The following is a 20,294-nucleotide window of genomic DNA, read 5'->3' as shown; positions in this document are numbered from 1 at the left end:
TGATGTGCTGTGCCTTGTGGTTGTTAGTAAGTATCTTCCTGAGGTTAGGTGGTTGTCTATTAGAGAGTATAGGTCTGTCACCCAGGGCCTCTCGGAGTGTAGTATCCTGTTCTAGTGTAGGTTGTAGGTGGCTGATGTGTTGGAGTTTAACTAGCTTTTCTTGGGCCTATCTTGAAGCAGATGGTTTCTGCAAGTTTGTCTGGCCCTTTCAATTTGTTTCTATTCCACCGGTGGGTAATTGAGTTTTACGAATGCTTGGTAGAGATCTTAAAGTTTTTGGTCTGTCAGTGGGGTTGGAGCAGATGTGATTGTATCTAAGGGCTTGACTATAGACAATGGATGGAATGGTGTGTGCTGGATGGAAGGTGGAGGCGTGTAGGTAAGTGTAGCAGTCAGTGGGTTTTCTGGAGAGTGGTATTGATTTTGCTATCAGTTATTTGTACCCAGAGACCCCAGAGTAGCTGCACTCCCTTGTCCAATGTGGCAGATCTCTGTTGCTCAGCATCCACCACCTCTATCCTTGCCCATGGAGCACCAATACATAGCAAGTGGGGACAAACGCCGCCGTTGGAATGATTTTACCACATCTTCTCCCCATCCAGCACAATGGCACTACACCTGCTCAGAGTGGCGGACCTTCTCTGGCGCTCTCAGATCAGAGGACTTGGCTATATAAGAACTTATGCATGGATGGGGCTATATAATTGGTGCTGACAGGGCATGTGGATTTTTAGGTTCAAAGCCTGCTCATTGACACCCTGGTGAATCCAGGGTCACGTCTCCTGTATAACCAGGGATTTACTGTGGTGTGACTGATCAGAATCTGATCTTAAAAACACTGACGTGAGGAGTATCTGTGTGGCGGGGGAGGCGGATTTACACAGGGGTGACTGAAACCAGAATTCCAGCCTACTACTGAGATCTTGTCAGTTTCTAATCTCAGCTCCTTATAACTTTTCATAGACATTACGCTTTGATATTCTTGGTGGAGTGGATCCCTCCGCTTCCTTCTCATTTGCCCTTGCTGCCAATAGGTCACTGGCTGGTGCTGACTGCAGCATGTTTCTCAGGCTCCCCGGTCTGATTTTTTCATTTTGGGCTTGTGGGAATAATCGCTCTGGTTCTGGAAAGCAAAGGGTTACATTCCAGACTGACAGTTTATGAATCTTAAAGATCCTTAATATATCCTCAAACACCTACCCAATGCCTATAGTCCATGACCTCTTTAAGCTCCCACACTGGAAACTATCTTGTCCAATGGCCTGGAAGGAGGGAACACTAGCAGGATGAGAACAGGGCATGAGACGTGTTAGTCACAGTAGGTTTATTGAGACCAGAAAAGAAGAGATTCCCAAGCATGTCCCAGTCAGACACTCCACTGTTCAGCGTAGGTGTTTGCTAGCCCACAGTGTGCGTAGATGTGTTCTGTTGGGCTTCTGGGCTCTCCACTCCATTTCCTTTCTCTCTGCATGCAGCAGTGTCTGGGCTCTTGGCTCTGTTCCCTTTCTCTGAAGATGTGTTGTGCTCTGGCGTATCTAATACTGCAGCTTCTTTCACTTTCTAATTTGTAAGCTCCTAGCTAGTAAAACTAGCTTGTGGGCGAGGAAGCTGTTGTCTCCTCATCAGCCTTTGCCATGGAGCTTCCACACTGGCTACAGACAGAGTCTTCTTATGCCTGATAGGAGCTTTCAAGAGCCTCTGGTTTTCTTGGGCTCCTCTGGCAAGGCCTGCTCCTGCTGGCTGAGGCCGGAGCATGCCTCGGCTGCTGCAGGTTGGACCACCACTCTGAGCACCTGGCTGTGTCTGTGCTCCCTTGAGGTGGGTCTTCGCAAGAAGAAATGCAGCCTAGAATAAAAAAAAGGAGCCAGTGGGTTTTTCTGTCCTTCCGGAAAGGCCGTGGAATAGTCTGCCCAGGATGCACACAGAAGAGCGGTCTCTTGAAATCATCCGCTCCTGTAAGAGCCAGAGCTTGTCCATAGAACCCAGGCAAAGGTGAAGACACATGGGGCCGGGAATGACACAGGAACTGTTGTGAGGAATATCTCAGGCCTGTGTTGTGAAGGAGGTGAAAATCGGGGAGCAGGGCCGTCCCTTCTGGCCTTACAGCCTGGGACTGTGGGAGCCGATGACCCTAAAGTTGGCTTAAAGTGCTAATGAGAAGGTTGCTGTTCTTATGATAGGAGAGGCTTTGTCTGAGGTCTGTTTGTTTGTTTATAAAAAGGGGATTTTCTACAGAATTGCTGTTATAGAAGTGGCTGAAGTTCATCCTACATTTTCTCTTAAAGCTAAGTGTAGACTACAGGCTTCTTGCACAAGAAGCTTTTCATCTGCAAGAACTTCTTAAACAAGAGAGCATCCACACTGCAAAAGCGCATCAAAAAAGGGATGTACTTTTGCGAAAGAGAGCGTCCAGACTGCCTGGATGCTTTCTTGAAGTGAGCAGTGATTACTATGGCTAGAATGGCCACCAGGGCACCTGTGCTTTTTCCTCTTCCCTTTTCTTGTGCAAAAAAAACCCCTTTTGCCAGTCCACATACACCTTTTTGTGAAAAAGTGTTTTTCAAAAAGGAATTATTCCTCGTAGACTGAGGAATACCTTCACCGGGAAAACTCATCTGTTCTTTGGTTTTACTTGCGCAAAAAAGCACTTGAGATGTGGACAGACGTTTTTGAGCAAAAACTCTGTAGTGTAGACCTAGCCTGCACTCGCCATCCTACCGGTGGCAAGGAAGCTGGTGGTGGTGCTGGGTTTGGTGGGGGAGTGGGTGCTGATCTGGGCAGCTCTCTGCTGTCCCCAGGGCTGGTGTTGGGGCCAGGATCACATGGTGGCTGCCAAGCTGCTCCTGGGTCAGGGCCACATGGGTTAACTGGGTTAACATTACTACTCTGTAAACCGTGTACGACAAAGAGGCAGAAGAAACTTGCCTATCTAACTGGAATTAGTTTGGATTCTAGCTGTGATGGACTGGGCTACAGCAGATGAAATCCAGGTAGTTCACCATCTTTTAGAAGCTACGACAGCAGACAGCAATTATTCAGTGAAACCAGATGTATTGTAGCTTTTTCTTGAGAAGTTCTGACTCTCACTGGGCCTCAGAGACTGATCATTTTGGAATCAGTTTTGCTTTGTGAAATCTTCCTCAGTGGTTGGAGACTCCTTTCTGAGGGGGACGAAGGCACCCATCTGTCACCCTGACAAGTCATCTTGGGAGGTGCTGCCTGCCAGGGGCCCGTATCTGAGACATTACAGAGGCACTATCAAGGAATATCCACCCCTCTGACTACTACCCCATGCTACTCATCTATGTGGGCACTAATGATACTGCAAGGTGTGACCTTGAGCGGACCAAGAGTGACTACAGGGCTCTGGGAGTATGGGTGAAGGAGTTTGGAGAGCTGGTGGTGTTCTGTTCAGTCCTTCCTGTTAAAGGTCGGGACCCAGGCAGAGAGAGGCGCATCATGGAGGGGAATGCCTGGCTGCGAAGATGGTGTTGCCAGGAGGGCTTTGGCTTCCTTGACCACAGGATGCTGTTCCAAGAAGAAGGACTGCTAAGCACGATGGGGTTCACCTTTGGAGGAAGGGGAAGAGAGTATTTGGGCACAGACTGGCTAAACTAGTGAAAAGGGCTTTAAACTAGGTTTGACGGTGGCAGGTGACCAAAGCTCATAGGCAAGTGAAGAACATGGAGACCTGGAAGATGGGTCGGAAATGGGAGGGACCATGGGCTGCAATAGCAGAGGTAAAGGAGGGACAAAGCAGAACTGGGGGGCAAAATCAAATCTGTATCTTAGATGCCTGTGTACAAATGCAAGGAGGGTGGGGAATAGGCAGGAAGAACTTGAAGTGCTAGTAAATAAACACAACTGTGAATTCAGAATGATCTGGATAAACTAGAGAACTGGTCTTTGGTTTTACTTGCGCAAAAAAGCACTTGAGATGTGGACGGCCGTTTTTGAGCAAAAACTCTGTAGTGTAGACCTAGCCTGCACTCGCCATCCTACCGGTGGCAAGGAAGCTGCTGGTGGTGCTGGGTTTGGTGGGGGAGTGGGTGCTGATCTGGGCAGCTCTCTGCTGTCCCCAATGCTGGTGTTGGGGCCAGGATCACATGGTGGCTGCCAAATGCAAGGAGGGCTGGGAATAGGCAGGAAGAACTTGAAGTGCTAATAAATAAACACAACTATGACACAGTCGGTATCACAGAGACTTGGTGGGATAATACACGTGATTGGAATATTGATAGAGAAGGGTACAGCTTGCTCTGGAATGATAGGATCAAGAATGCAGGGGAGCAGTCAGGAATTCAAAAGCACAACTGGTTTGCAGCTAGCAAGGGATGTGACGGGTAAGAAATGTTCCTCCAGGCATTTTAGCATTAAGAGGGTTATCAGAGAGGGTGTGGGGCCCTTACTGAATGAGGGAGGTAAACTAGTGACAGATGATGTGGAGAAAGCTGAAGTACTCAATGCTTATTTTGCCTCTGTGTTCACAAACAAATTCAGCTCCCAGACTACTGCACTAGGCAATGCAGTATGGGAAGGAGGTGGGCATTTGATACGGTATCGCATGACCTGCTTATCAATAAACTAGGGAAATACAACCTAGATGGGGCAACTACCAAAAAGATGAAATACAACGTAAGTGGGTGCAAAACTGGCTGGATAACTGTTCTCAGAAAGTAATTACTAATGGTTCACTTGTCATATTGAAAGGGCATAATAAGTGAGGTTCTTCAGGGGTCTGTTTTGGGACCAATTCAGTTCAATATCTTCATCATCAATTTAGATAATGGCATAGAGAGTACGCGTATTATGTTTGCACATTATACCAAGCTGGGAGGGGTTGCAAGTGCTTTGGATGACAGAATCAGAATTCAGAATGATCTGGATAAACTAGAGAACTGTCTGAGGTAAACAGGATGAAGTTTGATAAGGACAAATGCAAAGTGCTCCACTTTGAAAGGAACACTCAGTTTCATACATACAGAATGGGAAGCGACTGTCTAGGAAGGAGCACTGCAGAAAGGGATCTAGGGGGTCATACTGGATCAGAAGCTAAACAGTGTGATGCTGTTGGGGAAGAAAAGCAAACATGCTTCTGGAATGCATTAACAGGAGTGTTGTGAGCAGGAGACATATTCCAGTACAGTGCTGATGTGGGCTTGACCTGCTAAATTTGGACTCAGACTAGAATATGCAGCCACTTCTCCGCAGGCCACAAGTGGGAAGGGGGAAGCCCTTGGACAACGTGAAGAGGATTCATCAAGCAAAATCACCAGTATGTACAAGCTGGCATAGAAAAACTCTGCTTTTGCGGTTTTGGAGTCAATCATCAGTGTTGTCTGTGCAGAAATCAAGTCAGCTATTAGCCTGTCTTCCTACCATACACTTATTACTGATGAGAGCACAGGTATTTCTGTCACCAACTTGCTTGTCATTGACTTCAAGTTGAGAGCTGCAGCATGTGCAGGGCAGAAGACTGTGTTTGGTGGAACGATTCAGTTATCGGCTTGGAATGCACAAGCTGTTACAGCTGCTCTCAAAGCCTTTGACACCCTGAATAAGCGGGATCTGATGAAAACAGCGATGTTCACTTCAGATGGTGCTTCAGTCGTGCTGGGGAAAGACAATGGTGTTGCCAGACAACTCAAGCAGAGCATCCCACATTTAACAGCACAACACTGCCTGGCCCATGGAGAAGACCTGGGTTTAGCTGATGTGTGGAACCAAGTGCCAGTGCTGAAGACCAAGTGCTCAGTCTGAAGAGGACAATTAGAGGAAATAGCAAATGTCACAGAAAATGAGACTGTATCATTGAAACCTCCAACTGAAGTGAGGTGGCCACCTAGACATTTTGCTGGAAGTGCTTTGCTGTGTAATTAGGAGCCCCTTCTTAACTATTTGGAACAGGAAATCTCAAAAAATAATGACCCAATAGCAAAGTGCTGCCTGACTAAGTTCCATGACACTAATTGCCACGTCACTGCAGCTGTATTAAATGAGGTCTCACGTGAATTAGCAGAACTGACTAAATGCTCCCAGAAAGGTTCTTTGACAACGTGTGAGGCTGTGCAGTTACCAAGGGCCCAGAGCCGCAGGATGAGAGGGCAGGATCTTGGAGAAACAGCGTGAAAAATCAAATCAAATCAACCACAACCGATGACCAGTTCAGCAGTGAACCTATTCTACGTTTCATCTCCCTGCTGTGTGAGCCTCTGAGTAAGAGGTTTCCAGAGATTGAACTAAATGAATGGGCAGCTTTTTTCTTTGCCTCACTTCCCCCACATGAAATCAGGGATGATTTTGGCACTGAAAACATTAGCAAGCTACTTGACAAACACAGAAACATTTCAGTACGCAGTCAAGTTAAGTCCTGTTCAGCTTGCGAACAGGAACAGCTAACAGGGAGTTTGGAGAGAGAGTTCTCCAGGTAAAAGAGGAGTAAAAGCGGGATCCTTGTGGTAAGTGGCTGTCTGGAGTGTGTGTTTGTGTGTGGGGGGGAGTTATTTGCTGTGTGCTGAGCTTGTGTTTGTCTGTCTGTTTGTTTGAAGGAACTTCTAAAAGGTTTGAAATCTAGAAGCCTCTGTTAATTGGCTACCGGAGCTATATAACCCTGTGACTCAGCGCCCAGGGAGCTTGCGAACAGGAACAGCTAACAGGGAGTTTAGAGGGGAGGTTAGAGGGCACTAGTGACTTCTGACCTTCTTTAAAACAACTTGTATAATAATCTATATTCCAGAGGTTTAAAAAGAATCCCAGTTTATACTTAAACTTATTCATTAGAAAAATGGAGACAGAAGCCCAGCAGCAGAGTGGGGGCTATCCTGTTTATTGCGTCGAGTGTAACATGTATAATTATCTGCCCTGTGGGCGGGTGGCGTATGTGTGCACCCGTTGCAAGGAGCGCCTGACCCTCAGAGACCGAGTTCGTGCTTTGGAGGCCAGGGTGCCTGAACTGGAGGAGCTAAGGGAGGCAGAGAGCTATGCTGATGAGACTTTCCGGGACACAGTAGTACTGTCCCACCTCCAGTCTGAGAGCCCCAGTGCTCTTAAGGAGGATGAAAGTCTCAAGGGAACAGAGCATTCAATGGGAGCAGAGGGAAACCATCCCGTAGTTGGGACCCTCCTCCCAGAGGATGTTGCGGTTTCCTCTCGCACTGGAACAGGCAGAGGAGGCAGAGGGAAGGCAAATGTGCCTGTCGATAGCAGGGCAGGTGCTGAGGAGGCTGCGTGGGCCGGAAGTGTCCCACACTTTGCTGTGGATGCCAATGGAGTGTTAAATGGGAGGGAGGGAGATGCTCTGTTACCACCTCAGCCCCCGAGTTCCCTTCCCCTCCTCCTGACAGGGCAGAGCAGGGTAAGGGCCCAGCCGGCTACAGTGATGGAGCCAGCTCCCTGCCGGGCACAAGGCTTCCCCTGCTTCCTGAGAGAAGATGCCCAGGCCTAGCCCCTGAGGAGCCAGCCGCTCCCCCTTCCCTTCCCAGGTGCAGAGGTGACAGCTCTCTGGAGACTTCCAGCAGGCTCCTAATTTCTGTGGGTCACCCCTCCCCCCCCACTTCCCGCCAGCTCCACTAGAGGGGCAGAATAAGGCTTTGGGGATCATCCCTGCGTCATGATCTCTGGCTGCTCCTTATTGAGTGGGGGTGTGTCTACACTTATCCCCTAGTTCGGACGAGAGAGGCAAATGAAGCATACCCAAGTTGCTAATGAAGCGCGAGATTTAACTGTTACTCCTCATGCAATGAGGAGTAACAGTTAAATCGAGGGAAGGGTTTTAAATCGGACTACTGTGTCTACACACGGTGAGTTAAATCGGGCGACTGGCATTTTAAAATGGCCACCGGCTGCAAATATGCTAATCAAGCACGGGATATTTAAATCCCACACTTCATTAGCAACTTCGGTATGCTTCATTTGCCTCCCTACTCCGAACTAGGGGGCAAATGTAGACATCCCCTGAGAGAAGTAGAAACAGCAGAAGCAGAAGAAAGAAAACAGCAGCAGCCACAGAAGATGCAGATGCACAAACAGAAGAAGGAGAAGTAGAAAAACAAATAGGAGCAGCCACAGAAGGAACCATAGAAGCAGATGAAGCAGCAGAAACAGCAGCACTGCAGAAGAAGCAACAGCAGCAGCAGAAGGAGCAGCAGAAGGAGCAGCAGAAGAAGGAACAGAAAAAGAAGTAGCAGCAGCAGAAAGAGTAGCAACAGGAAGCAAACACCAGATGGAGAAGAAGAAGTAGCACAGTAGCAGCAACAGCAGAAGTATCCACAGAAAAAGAAGGAGCAGCAGCTGCAGAAGCAGTAGAAGAAACAGAGAAGAAAAGAGGCAGCAGCAGCAGAAGAAGAAAAGAGCAGCAGGAACAGCAGAAGCAGAGGCAGGAATAGGAGAAGCTGAAGAAGCAGCAGCCGAAGAAAGAGGAATTAGCAGCAGCAGGGCTGTGTCCTGATTTTAAGAGGAATAAGGGACCTTTCGGAAAAGGCTTTTTTTCCCAAAAGATCCCTGTCTAGACTGGCGCTTTTTTCCGGCAAAGCCCCGAGCCGGAAAAAAGCGGCAGCCATGTTCATGCAAATGGAGCGGGGAAAATTTAAATCCCCGCTGCATTTGCAATTGCGACTTGTCTCATCTGCATCCCTTTCCGGAAAAGGGGTGCGGTGTAGACACAGCCGGGAAGAAGAAGAAAAGCAGCAGCAGAAGAGGCAACAGCAGAGTAAGTAGCAGCCACAGAGGAAGAAGGAGCAAAAGCAGAAGAAGAATCAGCAAAAGAAACAACAGAAGAAAAAGTGGCCAAAGAAGCAGCAGCACAAACAGAAGAAGAAACATGAAAACAAGCAGGGGCAGGAGAAGGAGCAGCAACAGAAGAAGCGGCAGCAGCAGAAATAGTCGAGCAGTGGTCACCGAGCAGTGGATCGGGATCTAATGACAGATCTCAGAGCCTCTGGCCGATGATCCTGGCTGGTTTGTCCAGGAAGCTCTCAAGGGCTAACGCTTCAGTTGCTCCTCTCCCCATTTTCATGCTGCTCCTGCCTTCTGCATTGAAGCTGCCCCCTTGGTATCCTCCTGCTTGCTGTGCAGGGTGTGGGAAGGAGAAGGGGGGGGCTCTGATGTCAGGGTGTTCCTCCCTCCCTCTACTCTTATGCCCTATCTCCACACAGAGAGCAGGGGATGGAGGGAGCTCGGCAATGCACAAATCTCTGTCACTCTCAGTGTGTGTGTCTCTGTCATTCTCACAAACACACACTGTCCGGTCTGACCTGGCTTTACCTGAGAAGTTCACACACAGGGTCTCCCTAGCAGGGGCAGACTCTGAGGGGTTTCCCTCGCAGGGATTTCCCGCCTGAGACGGGATAAAAGGCCGATAGCTGGACAGTTTGGGGATGTCCGTCCCAGAGGCAGGGTGCGCGGGGTTTTCCTCACAGGACATCAGACTCCGGATCAAGACAACTGCAGCCTTACGGGAGACTCCACTGAAGACCATCGCCAGCCACCCTGAGAACTACTTACCATCGGCAGGGAAGAGGACTCGGAGGGCTCTTCTCAGGCCTCCTCTCAAAGCTCTCGGTGAGCTGCGAGATTTGAGCTCCAGAGCGACAGTCTGGGAACTTTCAAGAAGGCTGCTATAAACTTTGGTTATTACACTGACCATGCCAATTGGACTCAGCTGAAATTTTCCTTTTCCTTGTGATTTTTGGGAATTGATTACTGTACTGTTTATTGGTTGTCGTTAACCACTTTTTAATATCCGCTGAATCCCCTATTTTGTAAATTTACCCTTCATAAATTGGGCATATGTTCGATTCACCTTAATTGGCCTTTTGATGAATAATAACGCGCCACCCGATGATAGAATCATAGAATACTAGGACTGGGAGGGACCTCGAGAGGTCATTGAGTCCAGTCCCCTGCCCTTAAGGCAGGACCAAATACTGTCTAAACCATCCCTGATAGACATTTATCTAGCCTACTCTTAAATATTCCCAGAGATGGGGATTCCACAACCTCCCTGGGCAATTTATTCCAGTGTTTAATCACTCTGATAGCTAGGAACTTTTTCCTAATGTCCAACTAAAAGCTGCCTTGCTGCAGTTTAAGCCCATTGCTTCTTGTCCTATCCTCAGAGGCAAAGATGAACAAGTTTTCTCTCTCCTCCTTATAACACCCTTTTAGATACCTGAAAACGGCTATCCTGTCCCCCCCAGTCTTCTCTTTTCTAAACTAAACAAACCCAATTCTTTCAGCCTTCCCTCATAGGTCATGTTCTCTAGACCTTGAATTATTCTTGTTGCTCTTCTCAAGACCCTCTCCAATTTCTCCACATCTTTCTTGAAATGTGATGCCCAGAACGGGACACAATACTCCAACCGGGGGCTAACCAGCGCAGAGTAGAGCGGAAGAATGACTTCTCGTGTCTTCCTCACAACACATCCCAGAATCATGTTTGCTTTTCTTGCAACAGCATCACACTGCTGACTCATATTCAGCATATTGTCCACTATAACCCCTAGATCCCTTTCTGCCGTACTCCTTCCTAGACAGTCACTGGCTGTCACAGGAGTCGAACAAAGGGGTTAGTATTGTTAGGGGAGCCCACAGCAGCTTCATCGCTTCTCCCACCTAACGCTGATGAAAGAGAGGATGGGCAAGGAAAGGGCATGGAGTGAGCAGGGGGAGGCCTTGAAGAAGGGGGTAGAACAGGGCCAGGGCCTCAAAGAAGGAGCAGGAAGGAAGCGGGGCAAGAGCACTTGGGTTTGAGGTAGATCTTACATTCCACTTAAACTGAAAAACTGATCTTGTGATTCAAAAGATTGGAGACCACGGCAGTAGAAGAAGCAGCAGAAGAAAGGAGGCAGGAGCAGCAAAAGAATCAGCAGTTTGAAGCAGAAGGAGAAACAGAAAAACAAATAGGAGCAGCAGTAGCAGAAGAAGCAGAAACAGCAGAAGAAAAAGCAGCAGCAGTTTAAAGCAGCAGAGGAAGAAACAGTAGAAGAAGCAGAAAAAAATCGAGACAGGAGAAGAAGCTGCAACAGAAGAGGTAGCGGCAGCAGCAGAAGGAGCAGAAAAGGAAGCAGCAGCAGCAGAACAAACACCTTAGGAGGTGGGCGGGCAGAGAGCCTGGCTGAGTTCTGGCTTATGTGGGGTCCAGGAGCTCAGACCGCTCTCCCGGACAGGAGCTGCTGCCACCCTGCACGGCTGCCTCTAGATCAGGGCCAGCAGCGCGGGCCAACAGCGTGGTCCCGGATGATGCCGGTTTGTAAACTGGCTCTCCTTGAAGACCTGTTCCCACCTGGTACCCCGTGATTCAGAGGCATCAGCGCAGAGTGGCAGGGGGCTCCTCGGGAGGGGGGCCAGAGCGCACTGGCTGCTGCTCCCCACCCCCGGGACTGTAGAATAGTCGAGTAACTGGTAAGAATTCACGAGGTTAATCGACTATTCAAATATCGGATATTTAACCTCCCCACCCTGAACGGGGCCTTCTCCCCGGCCGCGTGACAGTAGCGCTGTAGAGCCTGGCAGCTCCCCGGACAGAGCCATGTAGGAAGGGCCCAAGCACGTGGTCTAGACCGAGCAGTGCGGAAGGGCTCTCTGTGCTGACCGGGGCTACTCATCCCTGGCCCGGTGCAGGTGGATGCGGACGTCAGCGAACCCTCCCTGCTGTTCACTGACGCCTCAGACACCGGGCGGGGTGGTGCTGTTGCAAACTGACTGTACGGGGAGAGGCGCCCCGCTGTGAACTTCGTCAGGATGATGCTGCCCTGGGAGCTGCACTGTGCGGCCGTAGAGAAGCACTGCCTGGCCCGGGTGTGGGCCCTTACATAGCTAATTGGGCGGCTCTGACAGTGTAACCGACCACTCTCCCCTCACCTGGCTGCACCAGAGGAAAGGGGCCAATGCCAAACTGCTGAGCTCTACGACATGGAGGCGGGCCCATGGGAAGGTGTCATGAACAGGAGGAGTGCTGACCAGCACCCGCTGATTAAAGGGTTAATTCAGGTACCTAGCAAAGGTGTCAGCCAGGGGGCCAGGAGAACCAATCGAGACAGAGGGTTGAAATGTGAATTGGATTTAGGTTCCCTGCCTGCTCTCTTTGGCTACGTCCATACCGCAACCTTTTTCCGCAAAAGCTTGTGCAAATGAAGCACAGGGTACACTATCGCCATGCTTCAGTTGCATAATTAATTAGCAACAGTTTTTGCATGAGAGGCTTTTACACAAAAAGGAGCTATGTAGATGTGAAAACCCCCCTCTTGCGCAAGAGCCATTCTTCCCGAAAAAATGAGCATTGTGCCAGAGGGTTTTTTCTGTTTTAATTCGGTTTCCTCAGTTGCTCTGTAACATCAAGGAAACAAGTACTCTTTATCACGTTTCTCTCCTGTTTTGTAACAAAAATCACTTCTTGTAAGGTGAGGATTTGATTCCTGTGTCCTGGAAGGTCTGTCTGTGCATCTGCGAGAGGCAGCCGTGGTGGGCGGGGCTGTGAGAGGCAGATGTAGTAAGCTGAGGGTCAGTGATATGGAGTCAGCAGGCCTAAGGCCTGCAACACGGAAACAGCAACAGGCCTGCAATCTAGTGAGCAAGACTTTGGTTCAGTAACACAGGAGCCAAGAAAGAAGCCCTATTGATAACTGTGGGATTGTGTAAGTTAGGTCGAGCATGGAAGGACACAGGGAGGCACTGGGTACAGACTGTGAGCCAAAGGGGAGTAATGGAACATCTTAATAAGAAATGTCTTGATACAAAAACTCCCTAAAAACTAATGCACAGACCGACCTAGGTTCAGGACTGGGTCAAAATGACAGCATGAAGGATAGTAAGTGAGCCCCCCTTCCATACAGTGAGGGGTGGTAACTAGGCAACAGAGGGTGGTAACCTGGTACGTAAAGAAATGATGTAAGTTGTTTGTACCTGTCTATAAAAGGACACCGCAGAGGGTGCTCTCCGGCCGACCTCGGGGGGGGCGCACTAGGCGCCTGAACGGCAGGTGTCATTGCCTAAACTTACAGAGTGCGCAGTAACTTAACTTTGACTAAGTGCTGTTAATATCTGATATATGGCAATAGGCCTGCCCGGTGTTGGTACCGTGTCAACGCGGGCCATAGTGCCCAGTGGTGTCACATTGTACTGATCTGTGTTACCAACTGGTAGAGCTTCGCATCTGACAATAAACCCGCTCAACTGATTTCAAACCTTGCCTGCATCTGTCGTTTCCGGGGCCTCTCAGAGATCTCTTGTGTTGTCCCAAGTGCACGGGGTCTAACACGCTAGATAAAGGGAGTACCGACTGTTACGCACGCAGCCGAGAGTTTATTATCACCGACGGAGTAGAGGTCCTGTCAGGAGCGTGCCAGGACGACCCTGACCAGACGACGCTGACACTGACAGTCCAGACCACCGAAGGTACCGAGGTACAAAACACCGAGGTACGACAGCAGACATGGCAGGCTGGGAGGGCTTGGGCCGGGGAAGCCCCAGGCCGTAAGGCCTGAAGACAGGGTTGCAGAGGTAGCAGGTCCGCACCCTTTGCCAGGGAGGAGTGGCCAGGAGGGACTGCAGTCTGCCCAGAAACGGGCTAGAGAGAGGGACTGGCAGTGGCCAGCTGAGGTCTGGAGAGTGCAAGGGAACTGGGTGTTCCTGGGGGGAGCTGGGTGCTCTCCAGTCCCCACGGCCCGGGGGGGGGGGGGGGGAGGCTTCAGGAACGTCTGTGAAGTGCTGGGGGATCATGAGCTGGGAGATGTCACCCCCCCACACACACATGGTCAGCTGTCTGGCCCAGGACGCCTGGGTTCTTGTGTGGCTCAGGCCGGGAGGGAGCTGTCCAGGGGCTGCAGGAGGGAGCTGCCTGTCCTATGGCCAGAGGCTGCGTTGCCCACGCTCACGGCTGCTCACGGCTTGTTGCAGGATACAGCTGCTGAGAGGTTCCTGAGGAGACAGGCCGGGCGGGTCCCCAGGCAGAGAGCTGCCTCCCTCCCCCTCCCTGGGGCAGAAGTGTCCCCACGTCGCGCAGGAGCTGCTGTGCCTGGCATTGCTGGGCCTCTGCCCTGCTAAGACAATAGCTTCTGCAGATACAGTCAGCAATGCCTATTAATCCGTTTCTGCCTAACGCGGGATTTGTGTTTAACACAACACAGCACAAGGCAGCAATAAGACAAACCCCACACGACAAACAAACATCAAACACAATCTCTGTCGCGACAGACGAATTCACAGCAACGCAGGGTCTACAGCAGAGATACATTTATTAGTCCCGGAGTTCAGATAATTCCCCCGCGCCGCATATCCTCCATCCCCGGCCGCGACCCCGAGGCTGCCCCCAGCCAGAACAAGTACCGCTGCCCCTGCCCTGTGCCCCCTGCCGCACCTAACAAAGGTCATTCCGCACCTGAGAGGGAACGTGGCCCCGTAGCGCCGCCCCGAGAGTGGGTTTGACCGATGGGCCGGATCCTAACTGGCTCCCACCCTAACCCCTTTGTGGCGTCGTGTGTGGGAGTCAGCCCTGTCTAAGCGGAGCGCGCCGTGACTGCGGGTCTGTCCCCAGTGACTGGTGTAACGCAGCCAGGCTGGGAGTTGTCCCTCCGACGGGGGGCAGAGTGTCCCATTGGGAAGTGGGTCACAGGACCCCTCTGAGGACTCCTCTCCCCCCCTCCACCAGTCACTGTGGCCCCTGCCCGTAGGACCAGCGAGGGAGGGGACTGCACCACATGGGGGAAGTGCCACGGTCTGGGGCCCTGCCTGCAAGAGGGTCCTGTGACTCCTCCAAGGAGTCTCTCCACCGTCCCCTCCCTACCAGTGAGGGTCACCCCCTCCCCCAGGCCAGCTCGGAAGGGAAACGTGCACCAGTCAGAGGGGCAGCTGAAGGGCCAGGCGCTGAGTTCTGGAAAGACGTCCAGGGAGCGAGACGGGCTCTTCCTCGCACTGTTGCGCTGGGGCGTCCAGGGCGATGGTGCCGGCCGGCTGCTCAGCTCCAGAGATGGAGGCTTCTGGCCTAGGCTGTCGGGCACTGGCTGCTCTGACTGGTGCACGTTTCCCTTCTGAGCTGGCCTGAGGCGGGGGGGGGGGGTGACCCTCACTGGTAGGGAGGGGACGGTGGAGAGACTCCTTGGAGGGGTCACAGGACCCTCTTGTGGGCAGGGCCCCAGACCGCGGCACTTCCCCCATGTGGTGCAGTCCCCTCCCTCGCTGGTCCTACGGGCAGGGGCCACAGTGACTGGTGGAGGGCGGGAGAGGAGTCCTCAGAGGGGTCCCCTACCCCACTTCCAGATGGGTCCCTGCCCAGCACCCGTCACCAATCGGTGAAATCCATTCCCGAGGCAGATCCACGGGGATAAAACCACAAGAGGGTCCAAGACCCCTCCAAGAATTCCCCACATGGCCTTCTGAGATGGGGGAGGGGTGAAACCCGCCCCAGTTGGCAGAGGGCTCTGTGGGGTTTCTTGGGGGTCAGAGGAGTCTCTTGTGGCCGGGGCACCTGACCACAGCACTTCTGTGCCTGGGCACGTCCCCTCTCTCCAGGGCCTCTACCCGACTGGCAGAGAGCAGTGGGAGGCATGGGCAGCGGGCGAACGGCTGACGAGGGAAGGCAAACCTCAGCCCCGCCCCTTCTTCCCAAGGCTCCACCCCCTCAACCCCCCAGGCTGCTGCCCCTGCCCTGCCCTGCCCTGCCCTCTCCTCCCCACACTGGTGGCTGCCCAGCCCCAGATTTCTACCCTCCCACACCAGCCCCCAGGCTGCCCGGTGCCCTGGCATCCCCACAAGCCCCAGAGCAGCCGGGCAGCCTCAGCTTCCCACCCCAGTCCCAGAATGCTGGGCAGCCCCAGCCCCTCCCCCAGCGCGGACCCCAGAACGCGCAACCCCAACCCCTCCCCCACGGCGGACCCCACAACGCGCAACCCCAACCCCTCCCCCACCGCGGACCCCAGAACGCGCAACCCCAACCCCTCCCCCACCGCAGGCCCCAGAACGCGCAGTCCCAGTGCCCCCCAGGAGAGTGGTCCCACGCTGGTCTTTGTGGGAAGGGAGACGGACGACGAGAGAGACCCACCCAGATGGGCAGAGGCCGGTGGGAAGGGCCCGGAGATGGGTGGGTCTGATGGTGACTCACAAGCCATGTCCTGGGGTGTCGGGCAGGACAAATGTTGGGGAACAAGCAAAAGTCCACGACAGCTGCAAGTCTCTGGGCCAGGAGCGGATCCTCGGTTCTTGTGGACGCGCCGCAGGGCCGGGGAGGGGCTTGGCGTCCTCTGGCCTGTGGGTTGAACGGCTCCTGGTCCCGGTCGCGGCTGGTTCCCCGTCACGTGCAGCTCTGCCCCTTCCGGATCCTTGTGGTGTCCCAGCTGCTTGTTCTCCCGGCCAGGCAGGGGAGCGGTGGGCTCAGCCGGTGTCTGTCAGAGGAGACAGGGCAGGAGCACAGATGAGAAGGACACAATTGTCAAGGGGGAGAATCTGGACCAGGGCAGGTTCCCCTTCCTCCCCCTTTGCCATTTCCCTGAGAGCCGGCATCCCTGAGAGAGCCCAGCCCCTCCCCCGGCCGCTGCTCCCCTGGGGCTGGCGATGGCCGAAGAGAGACCTGGAGAATCCCCCTCTCTCCGCGCGCTGCTGACGGAGGGGATCCCATGGAGAAGCTGTGGCTGGGGGGCTGGGCCATCGCGCATGGAACCCAAAATTGCGGGGGGGGTCGTCTGGGGCAGGGCCGTGGTAGGAACAATTTCCCTCAGCTCCAGCCCCCAGGCGAGAGGCCCCCAGTGACTCCTGGACGCCGCGTCGCTCCTGCCACCCCTCACGGCCCCTCTCGCCCCACGGAACCTGCCTCCCTGCTCCAAAGAGCTGCTCCCGTCTGTGGTACCTACCGTGGCAGGAGGAAGAGTCCTTCTGTGTCGGTGCCGCTCCCAAGTCGTAAGAAGCGCCCAACACGCGGCTCGCAAGCTTCTGCAGCCATTGCCGATGTTCATTCAGGATGAGCCACGTGTCCCTGTCCGATTTTAAAGGCTGTTGCTGAAAAGCTGAAACAAAGAGGAAACAGGTTGGAAACCCCACAGAGCTGCTGTAACTGATGCCTGGGAAACCTCTGCTTCCCAATGGCCTTTGCCCCGGGAACACGACAACAACCGTGACTCTGCCATTCAGGCGCCGATCCGCAGAAAGGGTTTAGGCTCCTCACTTCTACTGAACCCTTTGTGCATTTGTGCCGCCTTCAGTGCTCCAGAGGTAGCAGGGAAAGGAGTTCCTAGGGGGCCTGGCAGGATACCGTAGGAGCTAAGAATCAATCTCTGGGTGAAGGTCCTTGGGGAGGAGACAATGCAAACTTTTCTGACAGGGTAAGAATCCTTCTCCTCCTACTAATGCCTCGTCATAGTGAGGGTCCTTTTCCGTTCTGGCCAGCTGTCCTTGAGAGCCTTTCTGTTCTTACCCCCATTTCACGGATGGGGAAGGTGAGGCACAGAGTTGCTCCTGGTGGCTCAAAGCTCCCGACTCCCATTCTTATGTCCTACCAGCAAGACCACTCTTCTCCCTTCAGCACTGTCCTCAGACCCAGAGGGACACTGTGACATCTGTGTTCAGGCCTCATACTGCCCACAGATGCCCAAACGCCCAGAGGTATTTCCTTACCTTCACACAGGCGGGTGACACCAGCTGCAGTCACTCTTTTTGACAACAGGTCACAGTAATGGTGGATGGTTTCTCCTACACAGACAAGGAATTGAATGGAGCTCACACTGTTTCAGTGTCATCCCTGCAAATTACTAAAGAGTCAGCCATTCCCATAAGACAGCCCTTGGGAAATTCAAGACAGTCCTTCAGTGTGATGCAAAACACAATGGAGAAAGCATCCGACCCCAGGAATCACTGAAAGGCCGATTGGCGAAGGAGATTGAACTCAAAGGGGAGGTGCACACGGTTAAGCCTGCGATTAATCGCCATTGAATTTTGTAATGGTTCCCATATTTCTTCAAACAAGAGTGCAAATCTGAGCAGTAAAACAGAGAACTTTGGAATTCAAAGGGACCTTGAGACGCCATCAGGTCCGGCCCCCTGCCCTGCAGCAGGACCAAGCACCATCCCTGACAGATTTGCCCCAGATTCCTAAACGGTTCCCTCAAAGACTGACTCATAACCCTGGGTTCAGTAAGACAATGCTCGAAGCACTGAGCTCTCCCTCCCCCGTAATGTTCATTGAGAGCTCGGAGCAGCATTTCACGCCGTCCCAGAGGGCACACCGGGTGCAATTCTTTTAGACAACTTGACTTCTAGTCATTTAGGAAAGAGCACGTGATACTCCTTACCTGGGCAAGCTGCAGACCGAGCAGCAGTACGCTAGGGACGGGAGGAACGAAATCACACACCCAAACACAATAGCACTGATATTTTATTCAACTAACTCGTCTATGTTCCCTCCATGTTTCACAGCTGCAGTTGCAGCAGGCGCCTGAGGTGCTGGCTGATGCTTGTCCTGAAACCCCTTTTTGTTCATGTGCAGATTTTATTAACTCTAACAGCCCCGGAACAGCTCCCGGGGGCTGCTTTGCTTACCGATGAAGAGGGCTGCAGAATGTCTGATGGACGCCTGGGAGCTTTCCAGATACTCTAAGGCCTGGAACAGGAACCTGGGGAAGTTCCTCTTGTAATTCTTCATCTAGGAGCAGAGCAGGAGACATGCTCAGAGCAGACAAAGTGATCGACCTACAGCTGACAGGCCAGGGTCGCTGAAGCGCAGAGGGAAGCCAGGGCAAGAGCCAGTAGGAAGGAGCCCAGATGTCCGGAGTCGGGCCCTTGGGGAAGAGCATTTCCAAGCTGGGCACAGGCAGAGGGGCAGGAGCCCACGGGCAGGAGGCAGGGGCAGCGCTAAGTTTGGGAGATGGGGGCAGTGGAAAGGGTGGGATTGGAAAACAACTGAGGAAATGCCGAGCCCCTCTGGGGGGGCTGCCTCTGCTCCCTGCGTGACGAGCGGGGAGAATCCCCCTGGGCACTCGGGGTGGGGGTAGAAAGGTCTCCCTGAGCTCCCCGGTCACCGCCACCCGGGCCCACAGAATTCACCTACCAGGCACTTCCCGACGCCGGGCAAGAGCCGCGAGGAGCCATCCCAGGCCAGGCTGCAGAAGAGACTCTTGAGATGGGCCCAGCCGAGGAACACGGCGCAGCGGAAGAGCGTCGCTTTGCAGCTCTGCAGCACGAGGGGAGAGCGAGAGGGGCCTCGCTGAGAGAGGGAGCGTCTGGGGCGCGTCCCCTCCTCCCTGCCCCTTGGGCTCCTGCTCTGCCTGCCTGGGGAGCCTCCTGCCCCGTGTTCTGCAGGGGACGCTGCTCGGGGGGGGGCTGAGCATTGGCTGGCGAGAGCCAGACGGGATCTCCACAGCTCGGCCCTTCTGCGCAGAGACGGCAGCGCCGGGGCTCCGGGATCCCAGAGAGTCAGAGCCAAGGGGCCCCCTCAGGCCTCCCTGCACGTCCCCAATGGCCCTGGCTGGGCAGGGGCTCTGGAGAGGGGTGGGGCCCGGGGGACTCTGGCGCTTTGCTCTCCGGGACATACCAAGGGGGCACTTACCAGGATCACTCTCTGCTCCTCGTCTGCCAGGTGGAGCAGCAGCGGGAGCAGGCAGCGGGTGAGTTCCTGCCGCACGCGGGGTCTGTCCGGGCCCTTCACCCCGCCCAGCATGGTGCCCAGCAGTGAGATGGCGGCTGAGCGGACATTGCCCCTCTCCTGGTAAGGACACACGGGGCGGGGAAGCCCGTGAGAGCCAGGCCGTGTCCCAGGGTCAGGGGCCTGACGGCCGCAAATCGCACACGGCTCCAGCACCCCGACCGGGACCCGCCCTGGCCCGCGGAAGCCGCAACCACCAGGCAGCCCCACAGACACTGTGCACTGACCAGGGCTCAGACCCAGAGGTCCATGGTGCAATGTGTGTGGAGAGCTTCCTGTACCCAGCCCCCCAGCCGCCTGGAGTCCAGAGAGGGGCCAATCTCTCAATGTTCTTCTCCCCCGTCCGCCCGGCCTGGAGAGACCCAGCCCACCCCTGTGCAGTGCCAGGCAGGGGAGCCACTGAGCATGGGGGGGGGGGTGAAGGGTGGAAAGGGGCAAGTTACGAGGAATCTCCATCCTCACCTCATGCCTGCTGCACTTCCCGGGTCCCTCCGTCCCCGTCCCTCTTCCCCATCCCTCCCTTCCCCTTCCATCGCCCCTTCCCTGCTTCCTTCCCCAGCAAGGCCTGAGCGGGCTGAGGGAAGGCCCAGGTCCCTGGCCACAGAGGCTGCTCTGGCCTCCCCTCCCGGGGCACTGGGACCTGAGGCTCCCGCCTGCCTCCTTGGGGCTCGGG

At 53.7% G+C, this 20,294-nt stretch overlaps 1 protein-coding gene across 1 annotated transcript in view; it reads right to left on the bottom strand.

The window, feature by feature from the left end:
• Nucleotides 1–20,294, bottom strand: part of LOC149523694 (uncharacterized) — a 113,575-nt gene that overhangs the window by 45,182 nt on the left and 48,099 nt on the right. Inside the window, exons 12-16 of the mRNA XM_089781614.1 lie at nucleotides 19,526–19,681; nucleotides 19,028–19,150; nucleotides 18,520–18,622; nucleotides 17,599–17,673; nucleotides 16,799–16,991 (exon numbers count right to left, since the gene is read on the bottom strand). Coding sequence (XP_089637740.1) covers nucleotides 16,799–16,991; nucleotides 17,599–17,673; nucleotides 18,520–18,622; nucleotides 19,028–19,150; nucleotides 19,526–19,681 — 650 coding nt within the window. The remainder of the gene's footprint in view (nucleotides 1–16,798; nucleotides 16,992–17,598; nucleotides 17,674–18,519; nucleotides 18,623–19,027; nucleotides 19,151–19,525; nucleotides 19,682–20,294) is intronic.

The sequence above is a fragment of the Pelodiscus sinensis genome, chromosome 12 (genome assembly GCF_052426305.1).
Source record: "Pelodiscus sinensis isolate ZL-2025 chromosome 12, ASM5242630v1, whole genome shotgun sequence".
Lineage (NCBI taxonomy): Eukaryota > Metazoa > Chordata > Testudines > Trionychidae > Pelodiscus > Pelodiscus sinensis.
The sequence above is the reverse complement of the archived record's forward strand: the minus strand, read 5'-3'. Positions and strand labels throughout refer to the sequence as shown.